Source organism: Brachyistius frenatus, unplaced genomic scaffold (genome assembly GCF_029030835.1).
Source record: "Brachyistius frenatus isolate BFR_SWC_R1_liver_20210118 unplaced genomic scaffold, ASM2903083v1 Contig_52, whole genome shotgun sequence".
NCBI classification, from domain to species: domain Eukaryota; kingdom Metazoa; phylum Chordata; class Actinopteri; family Embiotocidae; genus Brachyistius; species Brachyistius frenatus.
This window is the reverse complement of record NW_027210651.1, coordinates 1,557,632-1,585,585: the sequence shown is the minus strand read 5'-3', so window position 1 is coordinate 1,585,585 and position 27,954 is coordinate 1,557,632. Positions and strand designations below refer to the sequence as shown.

The 27,954-nt window shown below is 41.9% G+C and overlaps 1 protein-coding gene across 1 annotated transcript; it reads right to left on the bottom strand.

The window, feature by feature from the left end:
- Nucleotides 1-296: 296 nt before the first annotated feature.
- Nucleotides 297-27,554, bottom strand: znhit6 (zinc finger HIT-type containing 6). The gene is made up of 10 exons (XM_069704774.1): nt 27,406-27,554; nt 27,004-27,069; nt 24,838-24,944; nt 24,554-24,639; nt 22,813-22,916; nt 13,379-13,447; nt 13,163-13,243; nt 11,905-11,985; nt 4,722-4,846; nt 297-2,583 (listed from the first exon to the last, which is right to left on the bottom strand). The coding sequence occupies exons 1-10, from the start codon at nt 27,486-27,488 to the stop codon at nt 2,009-2,011; spliced, it is 1,377 nt and encodes a 458-aa protein (XP_069560875.1). The 5' UTR covers nt 27,489-27,554; the 3' UTR covers nt 297-2,008.
- Nucleotides 27,555-27,954: the final 400 nt, after the last annotated feature.

Here is a 27,954-nt window from a genome sequence, read left to right as displayed (position 1 = left end):
AATAACGGGTGACATCGAGCTTTTGGAAACCTGATTTTGTGCTTCAGTACCTGCCTTTCCAGGCCACCACGGTAGATCTATGTCCCTGAAGCTGGCCTCATAAAAGCTAGCTCTGCACGCAGTACAGTTCTGTCTCGCCCACCAAATCAAGACAAATTAAGTGGAAACCAACCTCAGAAATTTCAAAAGGACAATTTAGTTAAATTGGAGGCATTATTTTCAGTGTCTGCGCTCTAAAAACAGCTCTGATTTAGTTTTAACAGCAAACAGAAACAACAGTACAGCTTTTGTGTGGTCGCATTGAGTAACTTTATTGAGACCGAAAATTAAGAGAAGTGCTAAAATAAATGGTTGGTAATTCAACACAGGCAAAGTCATAACAGAAGAAACAGATGTGCAGCCACTGCAGATTACAACTTTCATCCATTGTTGACATTTTAAACGTCTCAACACCAGAGTTCATTACTGAACTTTAAGGAGACCGACCAAATTGCTTAACTACTAATGAGTATCAAAAAACTTGAATCATTCTGTATAAAATTTTAATATCCAAGAAGTAAATCACGATCATATAGAGGCTCCACTCACGAGGCTGCATGCGAGGCGTTTGGTGAACGTCACTAAATTGTAGAAACAATTTTTTTTTTTAAATCAGCAGTGGTCCGGCCTGATGACGTTTATTCAGCAAACTGTACACAGGCCCGGCTCGATATGAGAACATGATCCAAAATGTGTGGCAACATTTCAACACGGACATTACAATTGTTCTACCTCCTCTAGGAGCAGGAGTGAGGGATGCGCAGTCAGTTGTGAGATCATTGCCCCTGACTGCAAAAGGCCTGAAAATGCGTCATCACAGGCCAGACATCAAAGAGCGCTCGTCCATCTGGGTTAACGTCCAAAGGAGGTGAGCAGGGGTTATAAAAACACATCTATAAACACAGGCCCCACCAATGGGCCATACTGTCAGTTATTACTGGCACTCTGTTGTCGTAATAAACTGACATTAGGTAAGAACGCGGTACATTGAGGCACCGCATACGTAAGCACATTCACACAGGGAGACACCCCAGAGGTGTCAGAAAAACAAGCATGTCAACATGAACTTTTACCAGCTGATGGAAAAATGAGACTAATGATCTTACTGAAGCTTGTCAGAGAGGAGAAATCCGCTCAACTGAAATGTTGATGGAGGCCCAGTTTTGGGTTGGTTGCCCTTAGCTTTCAATTAAAACAAACGGTCACAAGAGGGACACATTACCTAATGAGTGTTAAACAGAAAGGCAAGGACGCCCGTGTAAAGTTTTAAGAGCGCTCTTTTAACTGTTTGTTCACAGTCGATCTAATAAAACAGCCTCACCTCAAGATCATTTATCAGCCAGCTTTATTAGTGCTGGAGCTTTTGATCATATCACATGATCTGAACAGGAAGAGGCGCTTGTTCGGTAGTTGTCGAATCCTCAATGTTCAAGTTTCCTTTTTTTTTTTTTTAATTATTTTTTTAAACTTTACACTTTTGGTAACAAGAATTCTATAAAAACAATTTCATCTCAAGCTCCATTTGTTGGATGTTCTGGAGTTTTAAATCATATCGCGTGATCTTTATGAACACATCTGATGAAGATAATGACCATAACGAAAACAGCCGACACGTCGACCTTAAAATGAGGTTTTCCAGAAAAGAGAGAGTTTTGGATGAAGGTCATGTGGCGTGATGAAAGGTTGTTTTGTACAGATGGTGTTGTATTTTTGTCATGTTTGACTTGACACTAGTTTCCAACTGTGTAGCATCACACAGAAACAAAAACATTTCCAAACCAAAATATTGAAATTATTCAATATGTCGTTATGTGTTATGTTGTAACACATTTGACGAACTGATGTTCTGGTCTCTTATCACAGTCCGCGTAAAACTGCTGGTTGACGTTGGTATGCTGGCACAAGATTGACGACCTCTGTCAGATACGTTCGCCATGTCACTCATTTCTTACTCCACATCTGGGTATTATCATTCCAGTCCGCAGCTGTCAGCTGACTCATTTTCATCTCGACAGTTATGAACAGGCGCTGGCTCTCTCGCAGTATACGCCTTAGTCATGCTGACCTCAGCACTCTCTCTTGCAGCTGTAGTGTCATCAGTAGAGGCAGCAACGTCTTCACTTACACACTGATCTCTGCTGCTGTCGATGTGTTTGTTAACAGCATCACCGACGTTGTCCAACACTGCCGGCTCTGCTGCTAGTTCATCTTTAATCACCTCCATGTTGGTATCGTCACAGCTCTTATCGCATGGGATACTTTTTTCAGCATTTCCATCCTCCTCCTCTTCATCATCATCATCATCATCATTACTGTCCATGATCTCTCCCTCCTCCGGCTCTTCCTCCACTGCTCCTCTCTTAGCCTTCTTCTGCTGCCGGAGTTCAGTTTCAGGGATGGTCTCTCGGGTCCTCATCCAGATGTTGGTTCCTCCTGGGGTGCAGGACTCCCGTGGTGGTGGTGAAACTTGGGTCACCACCTCCTTCTTTTGGTCCAGTCCATCATCCTTTGTTGCAAAACCAGTGCGGGTTGATGCCGGTTCAGCTGAAACAATATGATCCCATCGGTGTGAAACATGATTTAAAACGGCTACCGTCAACAGTAAAATTCATACATGTCCAAACGTATCCAGAAGTGATCAGAGTGAACAGCACAGAAATGGTAAGAGCACAGCTGGGGTCATGCTGAACAGAAATGGTGAGAAGCAAAGCGACAGCACAGACAGTTGGGGAATGATGACGCCATGACTTGGCTCTGTGCTGGCTTCCAGGATGAGCCAACATGCCAAGCAATTAGTTATGCAATAAAATAAAGAGGACATGCGTGAAAGAAAAGCTGTTGAATGAGTGACTGTAGGACGATAATTGTTACGCAAGCAATTGTTCCCCAACATGATCTCCCCACAGTCTGGTGAATTACAAAACACATCCAATAATGTCCATTCGAATTCACTTCTAAGTCTTCGCCTGTCACTGCAGTTCCAAAAGAGAAATGCTCAGCCACCACTGATATCGCTTGTAGCGTATGAGAAAACACCACAGAGACGTGTCAGCAAGGTTAAAAGCCGTTGTTGAGTGCAACCCTTGCATTGAAGATCTTTCAATTACTCTGAAGGTTACCTTTGTAACTTCAGTTCACCGAGTATGAGTGAGAGTCACAGAGATATGCCCCGTTAGGTTTTTACAAAAAGCACTTCTTAACTTACGTCACCAGAGTGACAGGAAATCATCGCGTCAAATATGGTGAACGCGGCGTCACTCGTCGTTCAAAAGCTCTTCTCATTTCAGAAGCCAAACCATTTTTCCGTGTACGCCTGACAAAACGAGCGAAACGGTCCTCGGACCGACAGACCGTTTGTACCCAAACCTCTTCCACGCCAAGTCGCTCCGCTTTATGAAACTCCACAGTGGAGCCGATTTCAGCCGTCGCTCTGCTTGAGTTACACATGCAACGTACATCACGGCCGTTATGTCGAGGAGTCGGAATATTGCGACATTAATCTATTTGATTAGAATAAAAAAAAATTTAAAAAAAAAATCACAGTCTGTACTTTGTAAGGGAGACATTAACAGGTAATTTCACAAAATGACCTAAATTAGTAAAAGTGTTATCACGGAGGTGCTGGCTCAGGCTCAGGCTCAGTGAGGCGTTTACTGTCTGCGTGTAGTTTAAACCAGTGCGCCGACGGGCTGAACGCTGCATGTGTGGAGCCTGCCAGACCTTCAACATGACTCTATCCTCAGTAGATTTGACGCTGCCACAGTGTTCGATTGCTTGTTATCACTTCCTGTCCAGCTTCCCCGAGCACAGCATGTGTGGTTATCAGGATGTTTCTATGGCTGACATTATAGGAAAACAGCAGGGCTCTGAGGCCTTATCACTAAAAACACACACACACACTCACACTCACACACACACACACACACACACACACACACACACACACACACACACACACACACACACACACACACACACACACACACACACACTCACACACTCAGGACTGAACCTCATTCGTCATCCAGCCGGTCTGGGTCTGACAGTGTATTTATACCGGGTCTGTGTGGTCTCTCGTGCCCGCTACCAACCCCACTGCGATATTTGGGGTTTTGACTGCGGATGTGATGAGCGTGCTTTTTCATGATACACTGAACTGTTTGAACATGACTGACACCTGTTGACCCAAAACGCCCGGCACTGGAAGAAACTGACAAATAGGTGTGAAGAAGCACAAACTGATCCGTTTTCTCCTCTTCTGTCATTTCACAACTCATGAGGTCAGTGTTCGACAGTAAGCCATTTTTGATCCTCTTTCTGGCCACAGTTGTTGTTGGAAGTTAAGTTGGTGTGTGTGACGCTGAGCAGAACATGCTAATTTCCGTTGGGGTAGCGCGTTGCCATAGTGAAAAATATGGGAACAGAGAGTCTTAAAGTCTCAGCTGGAGAGACCAGGACATGATACAATGCTGTTGGAATCGGTGGGGCGGGGGGGGGAGTTGGCAGTTTCGGGGCTCCTTTGTGTTTTGACTCAGCCTTTTGTTTAGCTACTGAATTTGGAAAGCAGCACAGAAGCAAAAATGAAGTATTAATGGAAATGAGTTTTTTGGCGAATGAAGCAGTTGGTTAGTACTGGGTAAGTATGAAGGGCTTCGATAAGGCGTTTTTTTTTTTTTTCTTACCTGGTCCTTTCAGTGGATATTCCTTCCAATGGTCTCGGAGTACAACATGCAGCACAGGATATTCAATCAGTGTTTTGTAGCTCAGGTTATCCCTTAAGCTCTTCTGAATGTCCAACTCCTGGTACCTATTCAAGATAGAAATTGAGACCAAAGAGTGATTACAAGACAATAATAATACTAAATGTCGGGTGAATTAGGTAATATTGGCTACAATTAACACATGCTCCCTAAATGGCCGCACATGCAAGTTATCACTAGATGCTACACTTTACCGATGTTCCCTAAACGCCTCAGATGAAGCCTGTCTCAGACAGCTATTAGGGCAAAAACGAGGGTTTTCGCCTACGTTGGCAGGCCTCCCAAGTAAAGCCTAACTACGGTAAATGCTGTGCCTCGCTGATGCTGACAAGATTTACTTCTGTGTAAACAGCAAATGTTATGCTGGGTATTGAAATTTGGTGCCGAATGACAAGGTACCGTTCGATAGTGGACAGTACCAAAGCAATTCGGTCGTTGCCTTAAAGCATCAAAGTTTGGTACCCCGCCCTCGTCATTAGGCTCATCGTAGAGAATTTCAATTCTTTCAGGTGGGTGCTTTGTAGCAAGATAGACAAAAATGGTCACTACTGTCAAAAGTCTTAAAATGGCGACTGCCGTTATGGATGAGAACCTTAAAGGATCGATGGGACACTTGAGTAACTGGCTTTGCAAAAGAAAAGTCCTGCTCGGCGTTGGTCTCAAGAGAAGGAAACCGACTTGACCAAGAATCATCAACATTTCTCACAAGCACACGAAGCAGCTCTCGTTCTCCTCCTGTAGCTCTTTGCACGAGATGACATCAGTCTCGTCTTGTCTCAGTGGTCCTGTCATGCATTAGAGATGCTCATAAATCCCCAGACTAAAGAGCTAACTGCATGTTTGGGAGACATAGGCGGCCTCTACATTCATCCAAAATACAAAACATCATATACATATTTTGAACACATACAGATACGGGCACCGTTCCCACAAACTGCCAAAGCCCCAACAGACTGAAGATCATTGTTTGTTTTGATAAAAGCACAAGGAGCCTGAGAAACGCCCGGGTAGACACCCCCTCCCCAAGCCAATCAAAGCACTCTGCTATAATGTGACATATACAGGTCTTTACTGGAGGATCAGCTTTCAGGAAGCCTTCCCTCCCAGAAGAGTTTCTCTTAGGTGGGCCAGAGATCATTTGACATTATCCCATAAATAAACAGCAGCATGTGTGAGACCAGATTAAGGATGGAAAAGACACATGGGAAATGTCTTCCTACAATACATCAAAGTGGTCTTTCTGAAAGATGCACACACTGTTTTACAAATGGGTTCTGGGGAAAGAGAGCAACATGCAAAAAAAAAAAAAAAAAGATAGGGTCAAAGGTTAAGCAGTGACGCCAGTTTTTAAAGACGGTATGTGCAAAATGGCCAAAAAAAAAAAAAAAATATTGCAGCAAACACACGCAGGACTGCATCCAGGCTAATAGTCATTGCGTGCCATTTGCTTTTATGTCGAAGTTGTAATAAATGAATGCTTGTGGATGTTGTTTTATTCTTGAGGATATACAAGATAAACTGAAACACAAGTGTTTGCAAACAACAGTTTAGGAAGGGTAGATGGCAAAGCAGCTGGCGGCTCCCTGTGGTGTCGATGGGATTGTTAAAACTCCGGCCATTTCTAGAAATTCAGCTGGGCGGTTCAGCCAAGAACACGCACACATCTGGTCTCTATATACTGTTCTAGTGAATGAACAGAACAGAGGGCGAGCCTTATGTTCACTCCAGGGAGGTTCCTATTGTTTTCCCCTCCGCTGCTGAGACCCATCAGCAAAGAGGTAGCAGTGTGAAAATGGAAGGCACAGAGACAATGAATATCATGAGAATGAATGTATATTGCGATAAAATAACGTTGAAGGCTTGAACTGATCTCTGGCAAAAACAAACTGGACATGTCCACAGCTGTCCACAAGTTGGTACCAGCCTTGTTTTGTGAAATTGGCTCACTAGCGTATCGTTTGGATATTGTTCTTGTTGACTCTTTGCAAACTGCTAACTGCATGAGTCCATCTATGCTTAGATTGAATAAGAGGTTTGGTCAGGCACTTGCTATCTACATGTAGCAGAAAGCGATTGCACGATTGACCAAAAGAAATGTCTGGTCTTACGTCAGTGGTGCACTATTAAGGGTTATTTATGGGCATCTGCATATATTCTCAAAACAGCCTGTTACTACCAGACCCAAATTTACAGCGTGGGTATATGGGTTCGATCATGCTCCATTGGGGATCATTTCCAGTTGTTGCATCCTAATTGGCATAGATCTCGTGTTTATTTTGTAACTATTGGAGCAGCCTGTAACCAATCACCATTGGTAAGAGGTTTGTTGTGCGCCGTAAGATGCCAGGCTATAAACAACAGAGAGCCTCCCTCAATCTGAGCAGAGTGCAACTCCATGTCGGTAGAGGGCCATTGCAGACATTTGTTTCTTGCGTCAGCTTCAATTCGTCAACATTTACTCGGTTTGGCGAAACGGCTCGTATTGCTTCATCTGTCTCGACGACCGCCGCCACAGTCTAACAACCTTTGGAAACAAATTGCTTCGCTTTAACATGATCACACTTAGCCACTCCCACTGGTTCAACTGATCGGGCCAGTAATAATACCCAACACCAGTCCGGCATTACAGGGGACCTGATGAAGCATCTGCTGCGCAGAAACAAACTCGAACGTGGCTTTAGGGCAAGCTGAGGGAGAGCAGATCGACAGGCCCAGGAGGGCTAAGGCAAGGGTTTGCCACAACTATATGAGAGAAAACACAGCTTGGACAGCAGAGAAACATCGCTGTCCCATGGGACCACAACACTGGTTAAAGAAGAAAATGCACACGCGTTACCTTTTTTGGCTACAAATGCAAAAACAGCATCTCTATATCTGACACATCGAGAGGCGTAGATGTTCTGTGGGATTTGGCTGGCTGAGAGGAAAAGCAGAGGTAAGGGAAAAGAGGAGAGGGCATCCTCAAAAAAAAAAAAAACACAAACAAACATCCAGAAACGTGTGAATGGCTCTCTTGATGCACAGTCCGTCTCCTTTCCAGTAAGAGGATGCTGGTCGCACCGCGATGTTTACTTTAGCACAAGAACTCCTTCATTGGAGTGAGTTTGATATTCCAGTGGACTTTCAACAACAAAAAACACGCAGTCATACCCTTTGTGTTAAACGTGGCAAATGACCTCCAGGTAGCCATGACGACTGCTATCCATGACATCATAACATTAATAATACAGTACAAAATGAGGGGTTTTCTTCTAAGACTCCATTATCTAAAAGGTTTGTGGTTGAAATGCTTGTTTGAGACCCCGAAAATGTAATGTGACCGCCGTCTGGAAGGGCCCTCTCTTCTTATTAGAGCTGCAATCTGTGGCCATGGTTCTGTTATGTAACTGTTCCTGGTTAATGGAGGGTAATATTCCTGCACAAGTATCCGAATGTTGCCCTTCTTCCATTCAGCTGCCTTCAAAATAATGTTGACGATAAACATTTAATAAAAACTGAATTACAAACTTGCCAGGCTGCTATTATGCAACCCAATAATAACAGATACTAAGGTATGACTACTGAGAGAGAAAGTCTGATCGTGATTTATACCGCTGAAACACTCATTACCAAAGACTTGACAGGACACAGTAAAAAAATTCCTTCTCTACTTGACTGATTTACAGCTATGACTGTATTAGGCTAATATCTGTTAGGAGTCAGTAATAAAACTGTTCTCCAGAGAAACGTATTGTTGGTGCGCAAGTAGTAACAACTGTCATGGCTCATTTATATACAAAAGATCTGCCAGAAATTGCCTGTGCTTGTGTACATCTCCGCATTGTCATGACCGTTTCCTGCAACACCACCCCAACAAAGCAGAGAAAGAAAGAAAAACGCCAGAGCTGCAATGACGGGTAGAAAATGAAGTGGCGGACATTTAAATGTGGCCAGAAATGAAGATTCTTGATACATTTATGTATAAATGTATTTCCACACAGCAGAAGTACCGATACAGTAACACCATAAGATACAATAAGCTTTTGTGAGAACATGGCTGGTCTGATTCCTGCTGGCCTGATAAAAATCATGACAAAATAAACAAATGTTCTTGTTGTCTGTGGAGCGGTTTGTAAAACACAAGTTTATGAGCTGTTTCTTTCAGCAAATGGTCTGCTTCCTTAGTGAATATGACATATGCCCTTAGAGAGCTTCCATTTGTCTTCTCCTCTCTTGAGTCAGTAGACTAAAAACTTCTGCTTGAATTCATTCAGCATCTGTTTCTGCAGTTAACATGCACAGCAGCGACGTACGGCTCATTGTTAAAGTGTGACGAGAACTGCCGACTGTTGCATGTTTGCCATTCTTGGGGGAGCCACTATGATGATTTACACATGGGATGACTTGGCATGCACTACCTATATTGATGAGTAAATATAATAATAGTACAGAAATGTGAATTTGAAGCACAATGTCTCCCCACTCCAATTTACCATTACAAGAAAATATATATTAAAAAAAATAAAATAATAATGTTTGTATTGTATGCAATTAAATGCCTACCGCAGTGCAAGCAACTCCCGAGTGGCCAAAATAGTTTGAAAAGTGTCACATAAAGCTTTCGAATATAACAATTACCGAAGTTGAAATCACGTATCCCTTTGAATTGGGACCCTCAGACCCTCCTGAAAGAAACAATTTGAAGTCAAAACCTGGTGTATGGGTGGACGCTGTGTGAAACCAGAGCCCACCCAAGTAAGCTCTGTGTGGGAAACACTGGGTATAATAGATACTTGGATATGAGAGAAGACTAGATTCATAGGAATGATTAAACTGTAATTATTCACCGTTAGAAACTACCTTGTAATGGCCGTCAATATAAATGTGACTTCGTAAAGGTGTGTCATGCTAAATCTTGGCACAACTCTCCGCTCGACGTTCAGTAATTTCCCTCTATATGCTGTCAAAAAGCAGAATTTATCTGCTTGGATTAAGTGTGTAGGCCAACGCACGGGGCGAAACAAAATGAGGGTGTGTGTGTGTTACAAGGATGAAGGATGGGATGGGAGGCTTCATGACGTTTCATCCTGGCCAGGGGGTAATGATTATGAGTACCGAGGATCATCATTCACTCCATGACTAAGTGGAAGTGGAAGACAGCCAAATAATCCAGAAGTAGGCGAGGCTAATGGATGCTATCATCACCTTCTACCAACCCTTCAAAAAAAAAAAAATAGATGCATGCCTCCGCCAACCAGTCAAGTTGCAGTATACATCCGTGTCTGTGCAGGCTCATAACACATGTAGTGCAGAATTTGAAGGCATTTACTAAAAGGTATTAAGTGTGTTTGTAGGATATATAAATAAAATTGAGTTGACTTGACTTTGTTAAGTTGTTCCTGTTCTGTTCCATATCTGCAGTATTGGTGTGTAAAATCATTGCGAGGAACAAAAAACAGAGTCAAATTCCTTGTACGTGTTCACATGCTTGGCCGATAAGGTCGATTCTGACAGAAAACAAAGTTGCAGCCATAAAAACAGACAAATGCCTTAAATATGGAGGTTACTGCAAAGATCCTGCAAATTCAAAAACGTGGATACTTCACAGACATATTCAACCTGACAGTAAAGAAGATCTTAACAATCACCTCAGATTCAAGGTGGACACACATTTTAATCAGTTCATTCTCAAGTCCAAGTGAGCGTTTGTGCCAAGTTTTAGGAAATTCCCTCAAGGCTTTCCAGAGGTTGGGTTCACAAGAACGGGACACAGAGACAACCCGAAAACATCATAAAAAGAGGAAAAGTTCGAAAAAGACAGCACACGGGACAGAAACTACGCAACTGGAAGGTGAAAGAGTCGGAGTGTCACAGACAAAAGGGTTGGATGATGAAGGCTAAAGCTAAGCAGAATTTTCTTGATCAATGAACATCCTTAATGTTGGAATCAGGGTTAAAAAAAAAAAGGGAGAGGCGAAAAACTCGCCATTGATGACTCAAGTTGCCAAAAATCTGCATAGGTTTGCAGGAATGTCATGTTCATAAAAAAAATCATAACAATTTCAAACTCACTGAATAAATCACTGATGACTGGCAGGTTTAATTGAACATCCTTCATGTTGGAATCAAGGTAAAAAAAAAAAAAAGGGAGAGGTGAAAAACTCGCCATTGATGACTCAAGTTGCCAAAACTCTGCGTAGGTTTGCAGGAATGTCATGTTCATAAAAAAAATCATAACGATTTCATACCCACTGAATAAATCACTGATGACTGGCAGGTTTAATTGAACGGTTAGTAAAGTCACAGGATGCCTGAAAAGCAGTTTGAAAGCAGTTCTAAAAGAGTGAAATTAGGTATTTTAAAGTAAGATTTACACAAGTTGAAACAGTTATTTTTTCGGTAGCCACCAAAGAAGAGCCCTTTGTATGGGAAATGCTGCATTGACACAGATGAAATTTACTAATGTTTATACGTACCAAAAGTTGAGAGAGAAAAAAATTGTCCATGTGAACGTAGCCTTGCCGTAGAAATCTAGCACCAAATTATGAGTAATTTCTGACTCTCGAAGTTCAGTTGGTGCCATAAAAGTATTGACGTTCGATACCCAGCCCAACGGTGGATTCATCTGTATCAGAAAGTACCGACCCTGGTCAACCCTCACAGATCCTGATCTCCATTTTGACCAGCAACAACAAATTTATTGAATATAGAAAGCCTAAAAATATGTCATAAAAGTGTCACATTACATTAGAGCTGTAACGATGAGTTGATTAGTTAGTAAAAGATTTGAAGAAAAAAATGTATCAACTATTTTGAGTCATTCTTAATAAAATATTCAGAAATTCTCTTATTTTAGATTCTTAAATGTGAATATTTATAATAATAAAATGAATATCTGCTTGTGGTCTGTTTTTTGGGACAATACAAGACATTTGGGGCTGAACCGTGGGAGGCCCTGGTCAACATTGTACACATTTATCTAACATTTGAAAACCAAAAAGTGAATCAATTAATCAAGATAAATAATCAACAGATTAATTGATAATGAAAATAATTGTTATTTGCAGTGCTATTTGATATTAATCACGGAGAATAAGACAGGCAACAACTGGAGAGTAGTTCTCACCGCACAGAGTTGGCCTTTCTCCCCTCTGATTTCATGAAGACTTTCACGTGTTCAAATGGAGCCTGCACATACATCTTCAACCTGGAAGAGAAATTCACATCAACACAGGTAAGAGACAACAACAAAGCATACGGGCAAACTGACAGCATATGCTGTAAGGGTCAGACGTCCGATATATGTACAGTCTCCTCCGTGCTACTGACAACCACAGCAGCTGAGCCTGCAGCGAAGCCAACGGGCCACAGAGAGTTAAACCTCACTCACTTGAGTCCGGACAGAGGCTGTGTCTAAAAGGCTGGCGCAAGACCAAGTCAGGTATCTATTTAAAGAGGTACACCTGTCCACAATATGCTCCCGCTGCAGGTTTTACAGCAGAACCACTTACCGCCGACTGTTATCGGTTTAAAGGTTAGGTCAGAGGAGTCAGATCACTGCTCTGTTAGGAGGTCCAGATTAGAGTGTTCTGCAATCAAAGAACCTGCCTTGTTCAAAGACTGCAGTTCATGTTGGGAGAAACACGAGCCGGGGACATATTAAAAAAAAAAAAATGAGGCAGGAGCAAAATTACAAAAGATAAATGTGGCAGTTAGAACATGGAGAGACTTCAACCAAATCCTGTGTGACCGAAACTGGATTCAGGTGGTTGATATATCAGGACAGAGGGTTACCTTTGAATAACAGTTTTTGTTCATTCTTTAACTGATACATTAAACTGATTAAAAGCAGCTAATCCACCCGTTTATCTGCTCTGGGAAACAAGAGTTGTGGCAGAGTGTCATTGCAGACTTCACCAGAAGGTTAAATGGAATCATGCATGTTCATATTTGTAAGTTAATTGCAATTATAGAGAAAAATATATTTAAAATGCTTCTGTGAAAAGGAAAAAAAACAGTAAAACTGCTCATTTAAACAATGGACTGAGCAACAGTCATTATCCCTAAAATTAGAGGTCTTTTAAGTCATATATCAAACTGGTGTTGACTTCTAGGTCTATTGTCACATTGTTAAGTTTTCTATTTCTATTCATGAGACAACAGACTGAACCAAAATAACCGAAACTTGAATTTCTGCCGCTGAATGCAACACATTTCTCTGAGGATCTGTTGTTACAGCCTCCGTTGCACAAAGAACGGTTTACAGATTTTACATTTAGAAAAAGAGAACAATGGCGTGGGATTCGTCCTGTGCCCATAGCCTAGACTAGAGTATTGGCCGCTTATCAAAACACAGACTTCAGTGCAAAAGGGACAAAGCTCACTTTTGACGTGTCACAGGGTCCGACTCTGTGGGATGAATATAAGCAGTCAAGATCTGCTCCAAGGTTCGAGTGTCGTGCACCCTGCAACAAAAAAAACAGAAATATGAGGCGAATGTAAGAGAAAGTACATGGACAACAAACCAAATTTGGTACGGACATTAAACCCCGTAGGTTTATCAGAAACCTTGATGGGTGTACTATTGTTGTGTAACTCACCTCCTCTGACTGAACTCTGAGCCACTCTGAGGAAACGTGAGCTTCAGGTGCCACAGGAACTGCTTCTCTCTAAATGAGACACAGAAAAACTAATTTGTAGTTTGAGTTTATCAAAAGCGGTAATGCCCGATGTCTGTTTTAAAACACGGACAGATGAGGTCATCAGTGCTCTCATTGTATCCCCCTCACAGTCAAACACAAATGCCCTTGTTTAAATTCAGAGCATAAAACAGATTCAGCCCTAATCTGTCCGAGACAATACACACGGCTGCTTCCAAGATCTTGTCCATCTGTGTGTAAATGAAAGAAAGAAAGAAAAGAAAAAGAAAAAGAAAAAAACAGTCGCCATGGAGACCATGACATACACACTCAATACTAGGACACCAGCTGGTGGATATCACATAATAATCACTTCTTCTGGGGTAATGCTTTGGGCAGTGGCTTTTAGATGCGGTTGGGTTTTCTGGGTTGCTGGGCGTGCTCTACAACCAAACACGTATTCCCTACCCGGCTGCAGTGTTCATATCTACAACTGTTGTCATATAAATCTAATACTACACAGAAAGATGCCTGTTGTGTAGATAAAACCGAGAAAACATGGACTGTAGATTTTTGCTGCCCTTAAGGCAGAGAGTAAAGGTTACTGGCACAAGGATGAATAAGTCGCCGTTTCCGGAGTTACATACCCAACATACTGAGGGCCGAACATAACTACAAGGACCTGCGTTGACCGAGGCCACAGACCATATAGAGGGTGGAGCTGATTCATCAACCCCCTTCTTCAGGAGAAAAGACTGACTGAAGCCGTGATGGATCTCGAAGGATGAAGATGAAACGCACCCTCAGAGAGACGCAACACATAATTTTAAGGCAGATAGAAGAGACCTTATTATTAGAGGTTTTTGGTGTTCACCAAGAGAGATTCCGAGCACGGCTGTGAGGTTTCTTTTGATATCTAAAATATCAAAATTTTGTGGCTTATTTGACTTTTATCTATCAACAAAGCTAGTTACCTTGGAGCGATTTCAGCCCAGTTGGGTATTTAAAAAAAAAAAAAAAAAAAAAAAAAAAAATTCTGTTGAAGCCAGACCAGAAATCTACACGAGCCAAAACATTCAGGAAATATCACCGATTGATTCTTAAAGTCATCGTGTCGGATGCAGGAAAAACAGGTATGTGTAATGTCTTGACGGGGGCTACATTTTTATGGCCAGAAGATTCAGTGGTAGTATCTCAGAAACCACAAGGCTTGTGGGTCAGCGGCGGTGAGTACCTATTTAATATGGTTGAAGGAAGTACAAACCACGAGCTGGTGCCAGGGTGTCGGCTGCCCAACGTTCATCAATGCGTGAAGGCAATTAAGACTATCCAATCTGCTCTGAACAGACAGAAGGGCTACTCCTGCAGACTCTTTTAAGGATAGTTAAGGGAAGAATATGGCATGTGTTGCCTTGGCCATCAAATCTTGGGGGGGCCACATACCAAAAAGAGTTGTTTTGTTGGCAGGTGGACGACCAACAACATATTAGACATCCACTGCCATTTACTAGCAGTATTTTGTCATTCTTTCATGCCAAAGTCAGGTTCAACATCTGAACACAAATTGGATTTTTTTTTTCTGGGACATACTTGTGTACTTGTTGTTAACCCCTATTACTGTGCAAGTAGACTGATGTGGCAAAATCCTGGTCAAGTAAATAAAAGGCAACAAAAATATAAAATATAAATTTTGGCAAACCTCGCGTGTCATTTATCTTTTGGCAACAGACACAGTTCTAATTCCTGTGTTGTTTTGTGCATCCAGATGGTAGAATTTCACAACAGGGGTTAACAGCGGAAACGGGATGGGTAGGAGGACTTCAGAAGTGGAGAACTATGTGCAGAACATCCAATGAAAGGTGGTTATGAGTTTCCACTTGGTTGTAAGGAGAGGGTTGGGGAGGGGGGGGGGGTCCAAAGCTGTAAGTAGTCAAGGCAGCAGCAGGCATGTTGGGAGTGTACACAAGGGGGCTGGGAGGGGATTCCCTACGCAACTGTAGGAGGTACCCAACACCTCTAACCCCTTAGTCAGAGAAATTTATGTGTTTGCTTAGTTTCGGCAGAGTTTCTTCTTTGGTTTCTTCAGTGTGTGTGTGTGTGTGTGGGGGGGGGGGGTGCACATGTATGTTTGTACGTGCAGGCAAATGAGGGTGGAGCACCAGGTGTGATGCCATTATTCTGTCATTACAGCAAATGGAAACTATGCCTTTCAATGGAAAACGGGCTTGCCCAAAGATGCATGCAATCATTTCAGGCAAGGCCACGGTGCATACCTGGGATAAGTGCCATCATTCATTGTCGGGGGAGGGGGGTGGGAGAGAGGAAAGAGCAGCATAAAAAAAAGAGTCAAAACAGAAGCCCCAAATGGTAGCGGACAACTGCTTTAAATACCAGGACCTGCTAAAAACCCATCAGGTCACAGCCTCGTATTTCAGCGGTTATCGCTGAAGGGCCTTCAGCAAGGCATTTAACCCAAAAGGAGAGAAGCAGCAAACCGTAAAAAAAGCTATGTGTGCAGGACAGATCTGAAATATACACAGGAACACAATCCTCCTAAAACATGCCCGTTAGAAGAGATCAAGCATTAAAAGATTATGATGAAAGGTTTATAATCTCAACTGAACTCCATGTAATGAGCTATCTTGCTACCTTATATGGACTGTATTAAAAGGGCATTTTTTTTCTTCATGAGGGATTATTCATCAAATATTTTGTTGAACTAAGCCTTGCTGATTGAAATAGGATTGGAACATGGCCAGAAAAAAAGTGGGGGAAAAAAAATGTAAACACGTTTCATTATTAATACCGCTCAGGTGATAAAACGTTTCCAGGAACAAAACATATCTTCTAATATCTCCTAACATGACTGAGATACTGAAGTATGTAACTGTATTTGTTTTTGGGGAAGTGTTAGAAAAATTACCCAGAGGCCTGGTTCAAAATCAAACACATCGGACATTTATTCTTACAAGAAGGAGCAAATACATGCACCCTCAAAGAGAGGTGTCCAGCAGTGCTCCCAGATCTCCTCTGTAGGGCAGCTTCTCTATACGTGACAAACAGTTGACAGTCACTCCCATTCCCTTTGTATCTGCTTTCGTATGGTAATACCGAGTTGGTTGTAGGTCACAAGATAAGGACACAGGGGAGTCGTCAATTAGACGCGGAAAGTAAAACAATAAAGGAATCACTTGCAAATAAGAGAGAAAACAGAAGAGACTTTTCGGCGCCTGCTTGACAAGAGACTTTCCGGAGCCACAATGCAAACAAGAGGAAGAGACAAATCTTTTTTTCCATCAGGAAGTGCAACGATTGGTGGCCTAATTCTAATGATAAGACCCCATTATCCATGAACCCCGTCACTTTCAGATCAGTTTCTTTCTGATTAATCAGCGTGTGGTGAGTTATGAGGAGATGCTGGCGAGCCTTGCTGACTGTAAGTGAGTTATTTATGGCGACCATGCAAGTTTTATTTGGAAAGGCTTACTTTGTGCTGCAATGCCTTCAGCAGAGCTTCTATTAAGTCATTTTAATGTGGAGAAATTGTGTCAATTTCACAAAACAAACACAATGCAATGCCTCTCTCCGCAGATAGGACTACAAAGCTTCAAGTTTTCAACAGGTGACAATAAGTGCAAATCAATAAAGCCTCATTATCTTTACAACATAGGGTTTGTTAGAATGTCTAACAGTACCTTCTGATCAACAGCGAAATGGGGAATTTTAATCCAAATTTCAGACCCAAAGGTCAAAAATTCTGATTGTAAACTGTCCTCACAAGCAAAAAAAAAAATTTCATCTGAAAACTCTTCTTTGTCACATGTATGCAAAACACACACTCTTTACAGATTGACACCCATTCATTACCTCAGCCATAAACTGAAAACTCCCTAAGAACAAGCAGTTATTCACTGGCACTGTATTAATAATCCAATATGCTTACATTGTTCCACTGAATTCTGGCCATACGCCAATTCAATTTCATACAGTTGAGCTTTTGTCGTCATTGATGCATAAGCCTTCTTGGAAAGGGGAAACATGCTCTTTATGCAGACTGTGTACAGCAGCAGGCGGTTTATTACACCGACTTATGTGAATGTGTTTTTTTAAATTTTTATTCTATATCGCTTTTTAAACGGGCAAGTTTACACAAAGAAAGAGACACAACTACATCAGTCACTATTCATTTAAAAAGCATTAAAAACACTCCGTCAACGCGGACACGGTGCACAAACAACTTTGTTTTAATCATGCTCAACCTGGTCGCATGTCAGGATGCAACTTTGGCTGCCTCGCAAACTGTCTGAGGGAGATCGAGAAGGAAAGCAGACAAAGAGGAAGAGGGATGAAACCATTAACTAGAACACACCCCGGTGACTAAGTGATTGGAGCATCTTGTGCCATCAACAATAGAGAGCAGAAGGCCTGACTGCTCGTCTGGCAGTCAGAGCCGAGATCCATCTGGCGGGATTAAGGACCGAACAGATCCAACTAAAAAAGGCGCTACATGCGAAACCATGTGTCGGAGGCAGATGCTACAGTTTGGGTGGTGAGTGGGTGCCGGTGGAGACAACGGGACTTTGTGGTCTTTCTATTGAGTAACAAAGAATAAATTCGGACTCCAAAGCAAAAGTTGGATCCACGACGTCAGAAGGGTAGCGAGGCGGACGGAAGAAAGAGAAAGGAGAATAAGATTACAGACAGCTGCATTTTAAGACTTCTTATTCAATATCTGGCTTGAACCCTAACTGTTGGACAAAAGCTGAAATCTTATGTAATAGGTCTGCTTTTCCTGAAGAGCCACCAGCACAAAGATGCTAACAGGAGCGTGTGTGTGAATGCATGAGATGACGACTCGTCTCATTGCATTTGAGAGGATTAAATTGTCGAAAGGATGAAAAATGGGGAGACATTTTTTTTCTATTCTAAAAGTAATACCACTAATGGGAGAAACTGTATATTTGGGCCTGATATGCTTGGTCATTAGCTGCAGGATTCTCACGTGTTGGACCACCGAAAAGACGGATCGGATCTGCTGGTTGTGATGGATGAAAAGTCGGATGATAACCAAGGTCATAAGGAGTGACACTGTGGGAAGCACACAGGTCTGTACTGAATCTGATGGTAATCCAAACACAGTTGTCAATACTTTTCTCCGACGTAACCACCTGCAAAGTATTAGTGTGGCTTAAAATCAACGAGAAAGGGTTCACAGCCAAAAGTCACACCATCTCTTCTGGCCAAACAACAAAACTCTGTAATTAGTTTTGAGGAACACATGAAAACCCATTTATTACAATTTGGTCAACCAAAACATAACTCATGACAAGTTTATGTTCTTTCTACTTCATGCGGCACCATCACATTTCTGGTTAATTTGCAGTTTGGAATTTCACTCGGAGCCACAAAGCAGCGTGCAGCCCACAGTTGCGCAGCCAATCGTGATGACAGCGTTTCCAACACTGATGAAACGACTGCTCGCCACCGATGTGAGGTTTACCTCGGACGGCGGCCGACACACACTCCGCTCTGCAGCAGCGCCGGTTAATGAAGCCGAACGCGGCCAGGAAGGCCGTCTGTCGCCCTCTGAAAAACATGCGACGTGAGCTGCTGCTGATTGTTTCGTTTGAACTTAATTTCTGGAAAGTGGGAGTCGTATCGCACATGAGCGTGAAGCGACGGATAGCCGTCCCCCCGCCGTGAAATCTGGGGTGAAATCTGGTTTTCTCTGCTTTAATCCATTTGTGCATTCACTCATCGCATGCGATCGCTCAGGTTTCTGCGACCTGCGATGAATGTCACTGGTACATTACAGCATTTTCAAAATTGCATTAATTGGTCTAATAGAGGTACTGAAATTACACCTTTTTTTCCATGGTGTCAGTGTGGCTGGCTTGAGCTGCGGCATGTTGTGCACATGAATTTCCATTGCACCTTCACAGAGAGGGATGAACTGCTGGTCAGTGATGTTTTCACGGTGTGTTACACACCTACCATCTTTCACCATGTTATCGTAGCTGTAATCTGATGAAGTCTGTCGGACTACTAGTAGTACAAATCTGTTGCTCCCCAAATCTGTGGGAGGGCTTTTATTTTGAAGGGATTACAAAAATGCCTGACTCAATCTGGATCTGTAGAATGCATGTAGGACAATGTACATGTGTCTTTTATCTTGATGTTGCAGTCGTTTTTTTTTAAGGGAAAACTAGTGTTGCTCAATACTTCATTCTCCACTGGTTACAGTATAGAAACCCTGTTCACATTAAGGTTCGCCCAGCCACTCTGAAGAGCGGACCAATCAGAGGTCAGTGGGCGTGCCTAAGTGTGATGACATTGAAGTTAAACGTTTGTTGTGAAATGGGGGCGTTGTATGATGGAGCGATACGAGCGGTTGGAGCAACGATAGCAAATATCGAGGAGGTGAATTTGGAGCAACAAAAATGCCAAAAATTTAAGACAACAAAAACTGCAATGTTCATTTACCAACATGGCGTTGAACTCTGCTCACTAGGCAGAGAATTACAGCTTGGTGAGTTTTGGCACAATGCCAGTTAAAGGCTACTCCATCAGTTAAGAATTAACCCGAGGTCTCGGCCCATTAGGTTGCAACGACTGGAAACAATTCTCAGTGGAGGGTAAATAGATAAGGTCGGGTTAATACCCCGCCAGGTACACAACAGAGAAAGACAGAGCTACGAATGTAGGACATCATGTATTCTGAACTTACTTTATGTTCAGTGAATGTTTGACCAATTAAAATGGCACAAGAAACCCCACGTTAGGCTTAACACGTCTCCAGCAGACATAACTAAGTTTACAGAATATATATATATGCGGGTTACTTTAATATTTCTCCATCTAGAAAGATTTATTTTCTCTGCTTGTATCAACAGGAAGAAGTTTATTTTTGGACTTCACCGTTCTTCCACACCTGTCAATAGCTGGAAACAACCTTAGACCTCCTCGGACCCAGAAAGCTGTGTTAATTGAGGCCGATTGCAAATATATGGGAAAGTGATAAACAGGGCACAAAACCGCACTGGTTCATATTACTAATTATCTCAAGTTATTATAGAAATATGTTCAGTTATTACCCACAGAAACTGCTCCTGCAATGTGTTGTCCAGCCCGGGCTATGAGGAAAATGCCTCACCATGCCAGGCTGAGACTGTAGAAAACATAATTCCACCCCAACACAACTACTCCCAATGTTCTGCCAAATGCCAGCTATTATATCCTTACCCTCCAAGAGCTGGACTGAGAGGCAGCCTGTAATTTTTTGTCAATCTTTTCACTGCTTTTTTTTCAATTAGTCATCGGTAAGACGTGGAAAAGAAAGTAGTTGCAAAGCTGTTACTTTACGTACAAAACATTTAATCAAAGAGACACATGCTCACAAGCTCACATTCACGCACATGCGCTCGCACACGCAGACCGACACCAGGCCTGAAAGCCCTCCAGTCAGCTGTCTGCCAGTAATGATCCTTTTCTGGCAGCGCGAGTGCGTAGCATGAATATGTCGCTAACCAGCTGCAGTCACACCGCGCACACATCTGCTTTTTATATTATGTACTTGGTACATTCTGAAGCACATTCCCCCTCGATCCCTCACTATTTATTGTATACCTTTCATCCCATCCCTTGTGTCCGTTTGCTGCTCTGTGAATGGGACGCTGTTGCGGTTAGCTGGAAAGTCTTCACAGTGAGACCAACCAGACTAAACAAAGACAGGCTGCGCAGCTGGCCCAGGATTCCTCTACAGATACTAGAAGGCACAGTTCTTCATTTGTCCCTGGTAGTGAACCTTTATGAAAAAAAAAAAACTTAACAGACATCCCACAAAAACTTTCTGTCACTATCTGACAAATGTAGGACTCCAAACAGGGATTGTGGGGCTGCAGTCCGCTTCTACAACCTGACATCCTGAGATGTGCATACTAAACTCGCCACCTGCAGAACACCAGAGACAGACATGACAGAGTGGTGGACTTAAAGGATGGAAAAGAGGGTGGTGAAAGGGAAAGTAACAACATAAAACCAGCTGGAGGGACTGACAAAGGTTTCTTTTAGTGGCAATCCTGATTGGCACCTAATTCTGTCCCTGGGCAGTTCAGCCTCGTAAAACTTTAATATGCAGTTCAATAACCATTTCCACCCCCCTTCCTCTATTCTTCCACTGTGGGATTAGAGTGGCAGGGCTCAGCCTCAAAAGAAATGGTAAACCGAGTGGCAGAAGGTTGTCCAGCGAGCGAGAAAAGCTGCCAGAAGTGACAAGACCACCAGTGGAACTGAGCCAAAAGAAAACAAACAAACAAAAAGTCCACATGAACAAATTAGTCATTACTTCAGGGTCTGACGGAAGTAATGAGTCTCTAAATAACTCAACTCTGCAATGTGGACTACACTGAACTTTTTTCTGAAAATTCAGCTCAACTTTGTTTGCAACAATTCAAACTTCAGATGCAGAGTGCTGTTTTTTTTTTTTTTTTTTTTAAGTCTGTTTAAATAATGATTCTTTGAGATCTAAGTTTGAAGATGTTAAACTTATTGATGATCAATGTGTAGTGATGTTAAAATACATTTTTGCAACTTAATAAAAATAAACATGCCTGCAAGATGTTATTGATAAACGACTATAATGTGCCATGAAAAACCACCTAATCTTTATCCTTTATCCAGCACAGACGACGGGCTACTGATCCTCGACAACAAGTGTGTGTGTGTGTGTGTGAGATCGACAACCATACAGACACCAACACATCTGAAGAAAGCCAACAAAATGGCTGCAGATTAGCAGTTTAAAAGTGTCCCCTCCTGTGTCTGTTGTGAAATACAGTTGTTCAGCAAAGCAAGCTCCTCACGGTTCAATCTCACTTGATGTGTTTTATAAACTCATCTCCGCTCAGCTGCCCAAGGTAGCTCTCTTTCACAGACACAGGTGGAAGTCTGTGTTTCCTCACCGTGACGCACAGGACAGCCATGAGATAACCTGGGACAAGCCAGCACCAGATACGACCGCTGTTAGGGCTTCACAAGAGTGCCATCCTGTGGCAAAGTGAAACATCACTAACCAGAAGCTGCAGATAAAACTGGATTTAAAAGAGCAACATGCATGTCGAAATTTTAACTGAAGTTAGACTTAATATTTCTCTGAAAAGATCATTTGAAAAGGTTTTTGATGTTTCAGGACACATGCAGGCAGAAATTCAGATGGAAAAGTGGCCATTTTGAGCAGTGCTTTTAAAAACACATAAAAACACAAAAACGCCACCAGTTTAAAAACTTGATTTTCATTGGAAGTGATCTTTAAGAGGATACACATTTTTTTTTTCTCATACAGCTCAGGACTAAACAAATAATAATGAAGCTGTCTGTATTTGAGGCGGTATTCTTACATTCTAAGGAAGATGGTGGAGTTTTCTTGGCTCTTGGTGAATGTGATGGGGAGGAACCTCAGTGTGATGTTCATCTTCCTGGCGTTGACTGCCAGCCTCTTGGCCTGGACAACACAAAATTAAATAAAATTAGATTTGACTTTATTAATCCCACAGTGGGGAAATTTACTCGTCACAGCAGCATAGAAAAAGACCAAAAAAAGTGCACACAATATGAACAAATTTACAAATACTTATAAAGATAGAACAGTATGATATGATTCTATAGTAACGTACCAGATCTAAAATGAGTGCATTCATAAAATGAATTGCAGCCATATCAGTATGAACATTACCACACACACACAAAGATATTGGTAGATTTACAGCACAGTTTAGGATTGCAATGAAGGCCTAAAAACAACCCAGCAGAGCTTTAATACATCCCTCACAGTTGTACAGGAAAGCAGGATGTAACAAAAGTTTCTTTAAGTCGCCTTGACCTGATTGGTCCGGACTACAAAGTGGCTGACATTTTAGTTCAGTGGAAAAATCAGCAGGGGGTGGTATTCCTGTTCAAAGAACAAACACATCCGAGAACCAAACAGCTGCCCTGCATCAATAAATCTGGCTGTGCAGTTTCATGAACAATTAAACCGAAGATGGCCTGACCTTCTCCTAAACTGCCCTCATCTTAATTTGAAAGGACAAGCTCTTCCTTCCTGGCTGCTTTATAACGTTAGGTTGGAGGTGAGAGACAGTAAAAGAGATTTATTTAGGTAAGACTATACAGGGCTAATAACAGATTACTGCACTTGCAATGTTTTGGAGGAAACCCAAATCCCAAAGCTCATCATGTGCCAAGCCTTTATCTCTCCGTGACACAGAGCCTCATTATTTTTGATTGATTTGTGACCGCTGAAGCCGTGGCTGCCTCGAACAAATCCCATAAAAGAACATGAATTACTCCGTTCCATCAGATGTCCCTCAAGTTGTGTTGTGGTGGCAGTGCAGGTAAAAGATGGTATGAGCTCGTACACAAATGGAAGTCTGTGGTTTTGGCCAACAGCAGTAAGCGTTGCATAACTGCAGCCACAAATTATATGAGTGAAGAAATAAAAGCAGAAAGAGGAAAACCACTTGGATGATACAGATTTCTAAGAAAACGCCTATTCACAATGGATTTTGAAGATGCATGCAGCACATATCCAATAATTGTATACTATACAAGAACTCTAATATCAGTGTTGTTAAAAGAGTATTTATTACTACTGTGCAACTCTACTTTGTACAGTTTTAGATTTTTACTGAAAAGGAATCACACGTAAAGCTCCAACAGTGTTTGATTGTAAAGCCGGTCTCTGCACACAGTCATTCATTTCTACAGCACTCCTCTGAGTTTGCACAGTTTCGACTGTACAAGGGTGAATCGAAGAGCTCAGAGACTGCTCCTGTTGCACGTGAACAGAGTGCAGCACCGTGACGTGCTTAGAATTTTGCGTCAAACTCTGGAAATGAGCAAGTAAGACCCTTAAAGTGCTTTAGAAAGCCCACGGAAATAAAACAATGAGCCGGGTGACTTGTTTTGTCCGAGCCAACGCAACCAGGTAGGTTTTCTCAAACATTTGTCGGGCTGTGCGCCATAAATTTGTCACCCAGAGTCAGACTGTCAACACCGAGTAAGGTAAAAAACCCTTTCAGCTTACAAGAGTTTGTCAAAATTACCGTACAAGACAATTGAATCTATAAATCAAGGACGTACTTTTAAAGTAGTACGAGGTGTCCGGATGAGGCTGTCTCTGGTGGCACTGTCAGCAAATCGTCCAGTGTCCTCCAGAAACCTGTAATCTACGGTAGAGGCAAAGGACAAACAGGAAACACACGTAAAGTAAAAGCAGCATTTATTTCTATAATACAGTTATTGATAAAAAAAAAAAAAAAAGTCAAATGTGTACAAAATGTTCTAAGCTTGAACAAAAGGTATAAATGTAGATCAAACTATCCCTGCTGTTTGCAGTATATCAGTGGAGCAAAGGAGCATCTTACCGCTGAGAAGAGCCATTTCATCAAAGTGGGACAGGGTCACAAATGCAGTTTTATTTCGGACTCCACTGCATTCTGAATCTTCTTTGTGTTTCTTCACGCAGAGCAAGCTGAACAAATAAAAGAAAAAAGCTTACACTTCCATTTTTTATTGTCGCAAGTCAGCAAAACAAGATGGCGGATGGTGCGTGTGGACTACGTGGTGCATCGGGAGATTTTGGACGAACACCGCATTCGTGTAATATCGCATTTGAACAGTAATTAGGAGCAGATGGGTGGGGAAAAAAATGACGAGTCTGAAGGGGGAATGTCTTGGTAAAAAAAAGAAGCTTCAGACATCTTAACAAACTCTGAGCAGAACTTCTGCAAACGCACAACGTCTAGGATTTCACCAAAATGAAAACCAATATTAACACAAACACGATCAATTCAGCTGATTTTATTGTGTTTGTATCTGATCTCACTTAGTAAGGACCTGCAACAAATACGTCGAATTATGTAAAGCATAAAGTACCTAGTTTAGACTACTGATAATACATTTGGAATGCAGCACTTATATGTATCAATATTGCTACTAAAATAATACTAAAATATTACTGGTTCAGATATTAGAAACAACATCTAAAAATAATTAAATAAATAAAAACCTTGGGATTTAATCAGAGTACAAAAAGGTCCATTTTCTGACTCCTGCTGAGAGACGAGTATTTGGCCGGAGTCAGACGGAGACTCTATTCCTAGAAACTATGCAGCAGGAATGCTGAACGGTGCCCAAAACAACAGGCAACAATGACAGAAGGCGAAGGACATTCGCTGGCGCTCTTTTAAATAAGTCTTAATGAAATTTGCAGTTACGACCTCTAATGTGCTGTTTATTATTGGAAGGTGAAGTTGTGAATGCTTCAGCAGCCACAGAACTCGAGGAACCCGCCGCCGACCGCGGAGGTTTCCAGGGGTGTGCTGTTGCTGGCAGTCAGTGAAAACAAAAATCACAGCCACGAGTCAATCATGAATATTTCTTCACACAAAGGAAAAACACATTGTTATGTAATTCTTTCGTGAGAATTAAGTTTGCTTTACTTTGTTTGTCATTCATGATATTAGACACAGATGGAATAAAGATTTGATCTTTTATGAAATTAAGCAACATTAACAGACTCACGTGATCCTCTGATGACATGATAAAGATTTGGCGTCCTACTTTTAAAAATCGGAATGCGATCAAGTTCATGTGCAAAAGGAACTGGTAAAAATTGTGAACATGTGGTACAAGGAATCTGTGTCCACAAAGACACACGGCAGGAGGGCTCGACACAGCACCAGGCTCCAGGAGCTGGAACTGAAATCTGCCTAGCTTTGCTGCCACAGTGACATCCAGTCAAATACACACAAAAATATATATCTTTTTTGGCAGTTTATACAACTGACTTTTTGTGAGCACCTGGGAACAATTGATTGAGCTTGAAACGAAGCCTCGGGTCAGGCAAGGTCTTTCTTTTTTCCATCTAATACAAGTCTTATAAACATTTGGCATTTCTTCTATTACACTACTACAGTGTACCACGCTGTGCTCTCTGAAAGAGCTGAAAGCAACAATGCATAGGCTGGTGCAGCACCTGGTTTTGCTAGACTTTATTGCTACCATGTTGATTACTTGCTGGAAAGGTCACAGAAACATGGATAAGTAAAATATACACCACAGCCACAAAGTTCTCATGTAGATCCAGGCAGTAACCTCCGGGACTGAAAAACGATGACAATGTGGAAGTAAAAAGTACTTGAGGCAGGATCCAAATAACCAACTTTACAGTGATTTTGGTCTAAATAGCTAATTTTCCCATTAATTACAATTGAAGGGGTGTGTGTGTGTGTGTGTGTGTGTGAATATTTATATAATTCTCTAGTTTGAATTGTATTACAGCTTATACAATTCACATGGTTTTTGGAGGGATTGCTTTGAGTGACAATTGGTTTAATGCCTCAAGATTGTTTTACTTTACAGGTCTATTTAAAAATAGAAAACAAAAGAAAACGAGGAAGACAGAAAAGCCAAACATAATCTTGTGTAACAGAATATTCCTTTTGCATTTTATGCTTAACGTACCCCCCCCCCCCCTTCAGTCTCTCTATGATTTTAGTCGTTTCTATTTCTGAGGATTATAATCTCACCTGCAGGACCGTGTGAGGCAGGCGGGACACCTGTACTTGGCCTCCTCTGATCCACACACACCGCAGCTGCAAGACAGACAACACGTCAGGCGAAATTAACATCCACTTTAACTGAAATACAAATATACAGAAACACATTAAAAAAAAAAAAAATAAATAAATCAGGATACTTTTCTGGCGTGAGCTTTGACGCAGGCAAAACAACAACAACAACAACCAGCTTCTTAACCTCGTCGCTAGAAATATAAACCCATCTTGAGATGTGACTTTTAGGACATCTGCTGCCCAATTTACAAAAACTACGAGTGTTAAAAAACAACAACAACAACAACAACATCAAACCAAACTCGACCCTGTTAGCAGAGTTAGCCGCCGACTCGCTGTCCCGTTTAAACTACTCACCAGGAGAGAGAAATCTTTCTCTTCGTCCCTCTTTGCTCTTCTTCCGGGCCGCTGCTGTCGACTCGGCTCCCCGCAGATGACATTATACGTGTTGTCGGTACAACTAGTGAGCACGTTACAGGCAGAGCTAAAAAAAAAGAGAGCACGATGCCAACACGACCGGCGGCGTCTAAAAACAAACCCTCTTCCGCCGGTGGTGTGGCCGCACGTGGAAATGAGTTCCGGTTGGAAAACGTGCTCGTGGGCGCCTCCTGGTGTCTGTAGGTCAGAGCTACAACGTCCTCCTGTGACGGTAAAAAGCCGACAGCGCAAATTATAGGATAGCAGCTCCAGATTTTCCCTCTGTGTCCTGCTGCAGATTGTTGTTTTTTTTTGTTTTTTTATGACCCTCGTAGCCAAACGCGTGGACAAACGATAGGTTTCACTTTACACACAATATAATCAAAAATCTCTAAGACTGAAACAGACTTTGTTGCATTAGTTGTATATTATTCGTTTATAAGGAAATCTGAAAATGCTCTTCTGGAAACTAGTTCTCAAAGTTATTTT